At 47.3% G+C, this 12178-nt stretch overlaps 1 protein-coding gene across 1 annotated transcript; it reads right to left on the bottom strand.

Annotated features, from left to right (window-relative positions):
- Positions 1–667: 667 nt before the first annotated feature.
- LOC149329452 (TNF receptor-associated factor 6-like) lies at positions 668–6224 on the bottom strand. Its single transcript, XM_089562230.1, has 2 exons — positions 5902–6224; positions 668–2222 (listed from the first exon to the last, which is right to left on the bottom strand). Exons 1-2 carry the CDS (start codon positions 6187–6189, stop codon positions 1113–1115), a joined length of 1398 nt encoding a protein of 465 aa, XP_089418356.1. The 5' UTR covers positions 6190–6224; the 3' UTR covers positions 668–1112.
- Between the last annotated feature and the right edge of the window lie 5954 nt (positions 6225–12178).

The raw sequence follows: 12178 nt of genomic DNA on the forward strand, positions 1-12178 counted from the left end.
AACACTTCTCAAGAAGATTATTTGTGCCTCCGAAGTTTAAAGAACATAGATTCCCCTGCATAAAATATTCTTATTTGGCGTTTCGTGCCCAGTTGTCTTGTTCGCGTTTCATTCCTTGCGGATAGTACAAAGTGAAGACGTCGTACGGAAGGGGAGTGGGGGTGTGAAATGACTGCTGACCGCTCGTCATGTGGAGGATCAAAGAGCCACGGTGTGCCGGGGAAGGGGGAAGATGGGCAGCTATAGCTGCCAAAGCAAACACATGTAAGAGGGGACGGTACAGCGGAAGGGATGTTCCAAAAGTTCGCGAGTGCACTGGAAAAGCGCTGGCGGCCTCACGTCATTGCGTCCCGCCGGTATTGACTGACAGCATCATGCGAACAAATCTCGCGCGTGACCACATTAACGCCATCACAGGTCAGAAACCAGTCCCTCGTTTGCTTTTACCATGAACGGACGTGTTTGCGCAGGTAGAATTCATATAAACAATCAAAAGCAACCGCCACGATATCTTTTTTAAAGTTCATAAGCATTGCTGGGAAACAGCTAAACGCCCCTTGACCCAAACACACTGCGCCGGACGTAAGGGAAATTATTTCTCCTACGTGCGAAAGGAATAAATGCAAATTTAAAAATCCTATTTCTCTCAGAAATTCGCTCCAGCAAGCCGTGTGATCATCCGTAAATTTTTATTTTCTTGACACATGCTTTGCGATACACTGCAATACAATAGTCAGCATTCGCATACGAGAAAATTTCAAATATTCTTTAGACAGCACGAAATTTGAATAGAGGAACGGAGCCGCCAATCAACTGGAGCCGCCTCTGCAAGGAGTAAAATTGAGGAAGTCTTGCCCCAATATCATTCTACCATAGTCACCTAGACAACTTTAGAGAAGTTAGTGCGACAGTGCCAACGCACTAGAATAGCTGCACCATATTTCTATTTTTCTCAAAAATCAGTAGCATGAGAGAAGAGAAATCAAAATGTTTCCAGTTTATACATAGTTTACGAGATATTGATATTTAGATTATCAAGTCACAAGCAACACACTTTAAACAGTGGTGCATGCTCATAAACTGAGTGGCTACTGTGCTTACTCAAGTTCAAGTCAAGGCAGCAACTCGAACTGAACCAGAAGATTGTCGCTTTCAACGTAGCCGCTATTCAGAAGATCACTGAGGCTGAGCGAGTTAGTATTGAAGTAAACACCTCTGTTACGCAGCTGCGTGGGCTTCTGGAAATATTCCATGCAAGGCTTTGGCTCCCCTTCGTACTCCCGTTTCGAACCGTCTTTTGGGTGCACAATGCTCAGCCTAACTTTGTGCTGGAATGGCCAGGTAACAGAGTCGTCCAGGTCACCTTTGCAAAGGGTCATCAACGCGCAAAGCTTCAGAGATTCACCGTCTTTTCTGAGTTGGATTCCAGGCGTTAAGCGGTACCCTCGCAGGTAGACCTGCTCGCTCTTATATTCCGCCCAGACATCCTTTAAAGCTTTTTCTTGGAGTGCTCGAACACCTGGTACAGTGAAGTTGGACACCGCTACCAAGAGTTGAGTGTGACGCAAGACTTCTTTGATTTTGTCGAGAGCCTTGTCGTTATTTTCCTTCAATTCAGCTTTCATGACAGTCACAGTCTGTGTCATATGGTCTCCAGTCCCGCTCGTCGCTTTGACAACTTCATCTCTCAGCGTTTTTTCAAGGCTGTTGATGCTTGCTGAAACAACGTTAATCTGAGTGCCCTGTGCGTCCCAAATCTTTTCCGCTTCCTGTTTAAAGACGGTGAGGTCACGTATCTTCTCATTAAACATGTCTTGAGTTTGCTGTCTGTGAGCCACCAGTTCTTGTTCCAGAATTTCTTTCACGGCGTTTATGCCCTGACATATTCCGTTGATCCTGTCATCGTGCATGGCGTTACCAACGACCATTCGCTGAAGAAGTTCCCTCATTTCTTTCGCCTGTTTTTCAAACGACTCTCGGAAAGATTCGAAACACGCTTTGTCCTCCTTGCAGCCGAGTGGTACTGGGTCTTCCATTTCAGCACGCCTCCCAGGCGACAAGCAGTCTGATCTCAGATGCGAGCCTACGTCACTGCATAGAATCCTGGTAGAGCACTTGGGGCACGATACAGAGTGGTGTCCACAGTCCTGCTGGAAATGACGGGATATCTCCGAAGCTGCGATCACAGTTTCGCAGCCATACTGCTTGTTCCAGCACGCCACCTGCAAGAATAAAGGCGTCAGTATTTTTCCATTTCATTTCTTACCTTAAACGATAGAGTATAGGAATGTTACATACGGGTGGGAAGTACTGGGTTAACATTGCTATGATAGTACTGATTTTTTTTTACACTTTGAATGATCTCGGATGAGTGCGTCAGACAGGAGATAGTGCTGCTAATAGGTGCACACAAATGTGTTCCGCTCGCTGTTATGTATTTCATCCTGAGGATTGAGTGCGGAACTTCAGAACGGCTCCACCACCTACTTTGCTAATATGGCTTCAGGTCTGTCGCGTGAAGTGAAATTTAGGAAAAGGGGCACGGAATAATGAATATGCTACCAATGAATTATCTGAATTCAATGTAACTCGCGCAATTTCACTACGGAATGTTTAGGACGATTATGAGGAGATTATCATCATATAAATACATGCATGCAGCAAACTGCCGGACGACGGGAAGCTGGATGCCTTAATCTCGAACCATGCAAGCGCACAAAATAGGATCATAGAATAGCGAATTGCTATTGCTGGTTATTGTTCAATTAAACCACGTAAATGTTTTTACCAGGTGTTATCCTTTTATATCTGCCTCCAATCCGCCATTTCCCAAGCTCTTGACTGAGTCCAGATGCAGTCTCACGAGCGGCTGAACAACGTCGTTAATCTCGCAAACAATGAGCGCGTATTACCTATTTTCTCTTTCCTCCTTACCAGTGAGTTCTGAGTAGCTTACACGTTGTGGAGTTATGGGGTATTTCGATGCACTTTGAGTACACTGTAGGTGTGCAGCCTTTCCTTTATGGCATTTACGGATCATTTTCAGTGTTCAGAAACAGAAAGTTTCTCGTTTCCTTTTGAGCCATTTAGACCAGCAACAGCTTCGGCAAACTCCAGACTTCGCCACTGCTCGGTTCAGCTGGGGTTAAACGCAATCGTGAAAGGCACGTGGAGGTTCTGTCACGCATTTGAGCGAGAAAGTACATTCCTGCACATTTACTTTACTTGGACCCACGTAAATTATGTTCCTAAAAACTTAAGCGAAGGTGTAAAGAAAAAACTTGGGGGTGCAAGGCTGGCAAGCAAGAATTAAACGTGCACTAGAGTGGATTCTGAACTCGTCTTTTTACCGCCGGAATTTGATCTGCATGCTCTGAGCATTCTAAGAAACTTCGAATTACTGCCCTGTGCGATCTATTTCAATAATAAGTCGAATTAAACGTCGCGGTTCCGCCATTTTTTTTTAATTTACCCTACGAAAAAAGGAGGAGTCAGCCAACGCGTGGAGTACCTTTCAGCCAGTCGCGTGACGGCTTGCCGCTCTGCCGTCGGCGGAGTGATACGTAGTGGTCGGCGAAAGCAAAGAGTCCACGCGTATTTTTATTTCCGCGGGCCTAATTAGCAGCTATGTAGCCTCTGATTGAAACTATTTATTCGCGGAAACCTCAAAAACAATATAAAAGCGAAAGCAAAGCCGCCACATGACTGACTAAAGGAACTCGACGCGTTGGCTAACTCCTCTTTTCAAAGGTTGGTATAAAAAAAAAGGCGGCAGCCGAGACGTTTGATCCGACTTAAATTATTGAAGTCAGCCACACAGGACAATAATTCGAAGTTTCTAAGAACTCAGAGAGTGTAGATGGAGTTCATGCGGCAAAAAAAGACGATTTCAGATTCCTCTTTAGTGCACCTTTAAGCGGTCATTCAGAGGAGCCCATAGCGGTAAGAGGAAGACACAAAGAAGTGACCCCCCCCCCCATATCTTATTCACCCCTCAAAGCAATCCACCCCGATTGGGAAGTTGCAAATTTGACCTACTGCAGGAAATATCACACTTCACGAAAATATCTATTTTACTTCAATACATCATTTTAACTCCTCCTGGGGGATCTAATGGCGGAGAGCATTGCTAGAAAATTTCTTAGAAAATTGCTGGTTCATCCGGTGACGCAAGCAGACAGAGGCCGGGAGGCGGGGCTTGGTGTCGCCTGCTAGAGCGTTTGAGCAGCCTGTATCGTGCTGCCGCCACGTAGCAGACGACACAAAGCACCGCCTCGAGACTCTTGTGCGCCTGCATGCATCGCTTCGCTTCGATGTGCGGCCACTGTGGGCCCTGTTCGTACTAAGAGTGGACGACCATGTAGAGGTGCGGCCAGAGTAATTCGGAGCACGCGAAAGGCGGCGAAACTAGAAGAAACAAAGCACATGAAGGCTCTGCAAAAGAAACCGCATATAAGCGCCACCTACAACAGCCAGAAAAGAGCGACTCGCTCTCCACGCGCAGCGATAGTGCCCGCCGCCGTGGCCCCCTCTTGGCAGCAACCCTGGAGTTATCAGTGTTCGAAAGGGGCTGAGCTCTTTCGGGCAACACCGCCAGTAATTGCCTTTCTCCAAATGTATTCAGTTTAGATGTAGGGCTGAGTTTAGCGTCGTGGAAGCGATGGCACTGAGCGGGCTAGATAACTCGCAGTGCCAGACGGCAGTCCTGCGCCCGTTCCCAGCGTGAGCCGCTCTTTGATGGAAGCGACGAAGTACCGGCTGCTGTCACCTGAATATCAGTTAAGAGGTGATGGTAGGCATGCGGCAAAATGCGGGTCCGTCCCACTCGAGCCCTGTCTGCGCTCCCAAGTGAAGATAGTTCCAAACGGTACAGCTATGTAGCGCCCATAACCAGTTCTTCGTAATTTTGGCAGCGTTCCTGTCCGCCGTATTACTATGGCCGCACCTGTACATCAAAAGAGTCACGCGGCAGACGTATTTATCATGACGTGCGTCTGCCCCGGCTATAAATGTTCACCATTGTTCTTTCCCTTATTGAAATTGCGAAAGACAGCGCTATTCGCCTAGGCAGCTAATGAGGCTATCGCTTTTCGCCTTTCTGAGCTGAAACATTGAAAGCAATGAAAGTGTGATTCGATGCAAAAGTTCAAGATGAGCCGTTATTTTGTCATACATCGCATAACGCATTGCCGTTATCATGCATATCGGAATACGCATCGCTCTAGGCAGCCAGATTACTTATCGGCATGCGTAGTTCGCAGTTATCGCCATTCAGTGCCGAGAGAAACGCCCCCTCTCAAGCTTCGCTCATGCGGTTCGTTTGCCGCAAACATCTCTCTTTTGATCACAGAGTTCACAGACACATGCAACCCTCGTCGTTTCTAAATCTGATACACTGACGTTCACTGCATACGCACTGCGCAATGCGCGCGAGGTGCAAGACAATATTGTTATATCTACCGCCGCCCGCAAAGCTGGCACAAAGATTACGAAACATTTTCGCGGGATTTTAATCGGAGCAAAAGCACCGAAGCGTGATAATGGTTGCTGAACTGACACATGCGAGAATGCGGGAGTAACTCTGCTCTTAGAAGCGCAACAGTTGTCAAAGGCGCATGCGCAACTCAGCGCGCAGCTAAAATTGGTAGAATGCGCAAGCTCTCCGTAACGGCACTCACTTCCGTGTTGCTTTTCAAGCAGCTTCGGCTGTACTCTAAAGTAATAAGTGCGAAACGGCTTAGAGGTTACGCTCACATACGACCAAACGAGTCACTTGTCCCATTTTTAGTGACACAGAAGTCGCGTGCTTTCCACGTTATGTCTCAAAGCTCCGAACTTCCAACGAAGCGAGTAATAAAACCTACAGACATTTTTTCTGACTTATTTTTCCACCTGGCTTACCTCCCTTCGAAGTATCTCATCTGCAGGGCAGTCCCTCCACTCGACGTCCTCTTGCTGGCACTCGTAGCCGTCCAGCAGACAGACGTGCGAGCCTTCCTGCGTGCTGTGCTCGTAGCAAGATTCGCACAGTACATGGACGCATGGTAGGAACACGGTCTTCTTTCGCACTAGTCCGCAGGCGGCGCACACTCTGTTCGGGGCCAGCGGCTTGCAAAAGCTCAGGGGCCTCCAATCGAGCTCCGGAGAAAACCCGACCAGCGTGTACAGCGTACTACTTCCAGGCGGCATCGTTCGACACGCACGCCCGCGGCAGTGAGCACTGATGGAACATCCTGATGCACCCCGCCAAAGGCCGCTCTTATCTCTCTGTTTCTAAGCCGTCGCCATGGCGACAATCGCTAAACCGTGGCTCTGCACCCTCACCCTGATAGCTCCACGCAGTCTTCGACTGGCTAGGCTTGGGCAATCAGTTCTGCGTCCGCCGCGTGGTTTTCAGCGTTCTTCCAGAACAGTTCATACCCATCGAAATCTCGGTTTCTTTCTTTGAAGAAAAAAGGCAATAGAGTAGCGTAGAAATAAGTGTCGTTTGGCACTTCACAACTACATGCGCACTTATTCTGTGTCATTGGATTAACATTGTTGCTGCAGCTGGGTGCATCTCAAAAATCTCATCACGCCCAATTTTTATATCGCATTATCTTAGCAAAGCACAATGAGTGGGTTTGGTAAAGAAATTTCATATCAGTTGTCTCAATGTAGGCCTCATCGCTTTCGCATTTTAGAGGGATGAAAAAAAGGCAAAGTCCTTAAGAGAACATTTACGAGAAACTTCATAAACGCTCCTTGCATTGACATTTCCTCACACTTGTTGATAGGAAAGTGGCAAGTTTTTAGTTTGTATTAACTATTTTTTAAAGTAGGTTGCCAGCAAACGAAATTATTTTAGTATCAATAGAATGAATTCCTAGAATACTCAAGTGTGATCGTCTTGTACTTCAAGGGTGAAAAGAACTTTCTAAGCAAAAATAGTAGTGACAGTGATATTGCGTTACACAAGCCCAATAATGAGTTCGTTACAGCGAATTCATTTCAGTCATGGCTCGTCCACAAGAATACAGTGATTTCTGCTGTATATATTCGGCCTTGAATTCTGTACTAAAGCAGTCGTAGTCAAGATTAAAAAGATATATCCATTCAGAGCTAATATAGAGTTTTATCAGAGCTGGACTACCGCTCTGCCAATACGGTAACGCGTCCGTGTTGCCATTAGGCACCACTACGGCGTCTCTCATAGCCTTAGTAGCTTTGGGGCGTTAAACCCCATAAAGCAACCAAACCAACTTTTAGCATACCGTGTACTGTGTTAGAGAAACCGGAGTACCGGGAGCCCACGCGTAGCCAGTGCGCATGCGTAAATCGCCTTGACGGCGCCAGATGGCGCCAGGTACCCGGCAGCTGCACGCACGCCTGCAGCATCGGGACCAATCAGCGCGCGCGAACCAGCGGTGGGTGGCCTTCCTGTATTCCGGTAACGACAACGGTAACACGGTACATGGTACGGCAAAGGTGTCTGTTGTTGCAGTTCTTACTAGGCCATTTTACTATGCAGTCGTGTCTGCCGTAATTTATCGTACAAGCCGGAGAACCCGGAATCGAAGCCGACCGCGGCGGCCGCGTTTCGATGGCGGCTGAACGCAAAAAGCGCGCGTGGGCTGCGCGATGTCAGTGCACGTTAATGATCCCCCGTTGGTCTAAATTGTCCCGGAACCCTCCACTACGCCACCTCTTTCTTCCTTTCTTCCCTCAGTCCCTCTTTTATCCCATCAATTACGGCGCGGTTCGGGTGTCCACCCAGATATGCGAGACAGCTACTGCGCCATTTCCTTCCCACAAACACCAATTTTCATTTTCACACAAAACACTGCGCCAGCGAGACTGCCAGAGCGCTTCGCACGGTAAAAGAGCGTGCAAGGTGTCCAATGGTGTGAAGTAAACTCACATAAAACAGAGGCGATGTGTCATCGCGGGCTTGCAACGAGTTTCACACGCCACTCTCCAGTGGCGCGCGGGCGCTCTCAAGATACACACATGTACACTAAATGTCATGAGTCAATGTGTGCACAGTACAGTAAACCATAGAATATGCGCAAATCAAAAACCAACACCAGCGTAGGTAACCAACAACATCATCACACCTGGTACCGCGATGCAGTTACGGGGAACTAGGCAAAGGTCATACAAGCAACAGCGATGAGCGGCAAGGGACGTAGCGTTGCACTGTTGGCGATAGGAACAAAATTAAAGGAAAATTGAGATAAGGAGATTTCTGCGCAGCAGCAGCCCTGAGAGCTAGATAAGAATGTCGATGATAACGCTTCCGCGAATGGCGACAAGCTGCTCATGAAGGGTATATGCTTGGGCTTGTTGGTTCATATTTGAAAGGTAAAAAACGTAGCGCAAAGAGACGAGGACACAGAAAGACAGACAAAACACGGCGCTAACTTCCAACAATGGTTTATTTCAGAAAGAAAGGTGGTTTTATATCGACATCACGACCAACACGCCGTCAAACCATGTGCTAGCAAAGCGTATCAGCCAGATATGCGAGCTCTTTTGCCAGCAATGAGACAAAGGGGGTACTAACACAATCATCCTCCAAAAGTGATATCCATCCCGCTTCTATGATTTCTCGTGTCAACCGATTATTGTGCACTTTTAAAACCATGCATTGTTCAAGAAGCGGAATGCATTGACACGAACGGCAGTGGGCTGACAACCCTTTTCCACGCATATCATCTACGTCACGCCCATGCTCTCGAAGCCTATCATTCAGGCATCTGCCGGTTTGCCCTACATACTGCTTGCCACAGGAAAGAGGAATCTGATAAATGACATTTTCAATACAATTGACAAACTTTTTCCTATGTTTTTTCGTACAACCAGCACCCTTTTTAGATTTTTTCAAATGTTTTGTACACAGATGACTCAACTTCTTAGGCGCCGAAAAAATCACCCTGGCTACCGAACGTTGTGCTATTTTTTTGAGATTATGATAAAGCTTATGAAAATAAGGAATGACGGCAACTTTTCCTTTCTTATTTATGGCTTCAAGGTTATCCTGCCCTTTTCTTTTATTGCAGACTTTCTTCAAAACACCTTCCGCTACAGAGAGTAGGACATGGGAAGGGTATCCAGCATTCTCAAGCCTCTTACACTGCTCATGAGTTCGCCATTTTCTTCCTTTCTTCCCCATTTGGAGTTGCGGTGACGACTTTAATTATGGTTGGTGCGTTCGTAAATAAAAACTACCGAGATTGTTCACGACATTCGAATCAGTGCGGAAGCACGGATTTGTGCTACGTAAAAGACGACGATGAGCGGGCAGTGCAGCCGGACGGAATGCTAGCGCTAGGCCAGCTGCGAACCGTCTAGGGAACATGCAATGGACGATATTGCTCGGCATTCGTTGTTGCTGGTTTTCACCTTCTAGAATGGCACATACCCACACAGGGGGATCGGCCAAGAAGAGGGGTGCATAGGGAGTTGATACCCATCGGATTAGTGCCTACATACCAATAGAGCATGAAGTTCGTATTTAATTCTATAAAGGCAAATTTGCATTTAGCAGTAACAGAGAGCATCACGAAGGAACTGCTTCAAAGCCGTTCGTTAGGGCTATTATTATTAGAGCGAAAAGCTACTCCTCCCATGCTGAGCCTGAAGGTCATCTGGCTCCTAGATTTGACCTCTAACGGGAGGCGCGCCGCATGTGCTAAATCGCGCGTGTCAGGTGCATCGATCTTCTTCTCCATCGACGCCATAGCTGCGCGCTTGACAGTCACGTACGCCGCTGCGCCGATTCAATGCGAGCCGAAGAAGCAGCGATAGCGCTTGCTGCCGCCCACGCAAATTCCAGAATCATCATCACGTACTCCCGAAAAGCATGTGATCATTACCTGGCAGGGGAGATCTCCCCCTTAGCCGCTTGTATTCTAAGACGGGCTGCCACTGATCCAACACCGAAATAGTCATTTAGGTTCCTGGCCATCAGGGCTTACGAGGTAATGAGGCCGCTGACGCGGGTGCCCCAGCGCTTACTCACCGGGCTCCTTATTCAAGCTCTTCTGGATCGGACACAAAGCAGCCGCTGCTGCGGTTCAGGGAAACCATAACACATTATAACGACAACCACCGCCTTTTCCTGGCCCTTGACAAGGGGCTGAGTAAGACGGAGGAGCGATCTTTAAGGCGCCTGAAGACAGGTACTCAACTCTGTCCTGCAATCATCGAACATTACGATCCTAACATGGATGGGCGATGCCCGCACTCTGAACGTCGGCCCTCGCACGGGACGAGTATCTCGAGTTCTGACGTCATACAGCCTTGCAGCTGTCGAAGAGTTAGTAATGAAGCAAACTACAGGATTGTACTTAAGTCTGCTTAAGAGCGCAAATGCGATACCCTTTTCCTTTCTTCTCTTTCTCCCTGCCGTTTTCATTTCCAATTTTTTTTTCTACTTTATTTCTGATTTTTATTTCTGTCATTATCACTATCACCATCATCGCTATCACCAGCTATCGCTATACTCCTCGGCAACACTATCTCTAGCCCTGTCATTGTCTATTTGGCACTATATCAGTAGCTATCCTTATATCCCCATCATCGCTGCAATAATTTGTTGCTAATCAACTTTTAATTTTTATTCTAATTACCATAAAACTTATGTTTGGCAGTTCATGCGGACGCTTTTGCGGACGACAACTTGTCTCCAGCTTCTGTCTGCAACTTCCGTCCATGCAACTCGTGAGCCAAAAAAGGCTGTCGCCTCAAAATCGGTGAGCGACCGTGGCTGAAGCTCCCGGTGCTCTGGACCTTAGTATTGATTCAGCACATTATATCCCTCAACATGTGTTCTTGTTAATGAAAGTGTGTGTAAAATGGGCACCACGTAAGCTGACATCACAGCTGAATTAGGACGTTATGACGTCTGTGAAGAACTTGTATGGGGATTTGAAGAAGGTGATGATTTTGTTACCAGGCTTGTTACTGAGGCTACAAGATGGGCTCATTTCTATATCCTAGTAAAAAATTGAGCGCGTATTAAATGGCATTATTGTTCATCCGCGAACCGAAAAAAGTTTCGCACACCATCACTTTCTCTGAAAGTTACGCTTTTCTGCTGAAATACTTCATTTTTCGCTTGCCTGCTGAGATGCTGCAATGCAAAACGCTTTGCCTAGAAGACGTTCTGGGAATGTTTCTGTGTGAACACGCGGTATCTAGCAATAGCATTCGATTAAAAATGGAATGGATGTAAGCATTTTAAGCTGAACTCATTGGTTCTCGTTTTGATTTTTTTGCTTTCCTGATCGCAGCTGCTTTGGAATCTGCGGAGCGCACAGTTCGCTCTTTCTAGACACGAGTTTCGCCCACTGTACGTTTCACGCCTTCCGACAACGAAGTGAGCCAAAAGAAGAACGGAACCGAACCGATTACTCAAGCCGCCGCGACACCAGCTTCGCTTTGTTATCAACGGGCGACATCCAAGGTCGCATTCTACGATTGTCTACATGGTAACGGCTCGAAGTAAGAAGCAATCAGAGCGGACTTTGGCGGGCCATTAGAGGACGTCCTTTCATTTCCAAGCGAAGCGAACGGACGTGTAGAACAAGATGCCTCTCGGAGGCACGCTGTACACGCTTGTGGGGTTTTCTCCAAAACTCGACGGCGGCCGCTACTCTTCGTCAAGCCTATTCCACAGCACAGGGTATGCAGCGCCTGTGGATTGGTGCGCAAGAGGAGCGCATTCCTTCAATGCATGCACGTGCTGTGCGAGTCCTGCTATGAGCAGCGCGCTGCGCAAGCCTCACACATCTGCCCGCTGGACGGCTGCGACTTCCAGGATGAGGACGTCGATTGGAGGGACTGCCCTGCAGATGAAGTGCTTCGCAGAGAGGTAAGGGATGAGAAAAGAAATCAAGTGGACTTGCGCTTTAGGGTTTGATTCCATTAAACGTCGCATGGTTGAAGGTGACTTTCACGCAGTCGAGAGCTATATCATACGTATCAGCGAACACTTTCAAATTTTTTTTCCAATATAAGCTTTTTGGGGTAGAATGGACTCTTTTCAAAGCTGAATTTAGCTTTCCTGTTCCACGTACCACGCTGTTGTCTATGTTACGTCCTGGAAGAAGCGAACCTGTAAACCACGGTCATGGTACACTAGATTAAGTACGGTACTCTCTACAGTACTCTCGAAAGATTTTCTAATATCTGC

Source organism: Amblyomma mixtum, chromosome 9, assembly GCF_055824585.1.
Source record: "Amblyomma mixtum isolate Tamu chromosome 9, ASM5582458v1, whole genome shotgun sequence".
Lineage (NCBI taxonomy): Eukaryota > Metazoa > Arthropoda > Arachnida > Ixodida > Ixodidae > Amblyomma > Amblyomma mixtum.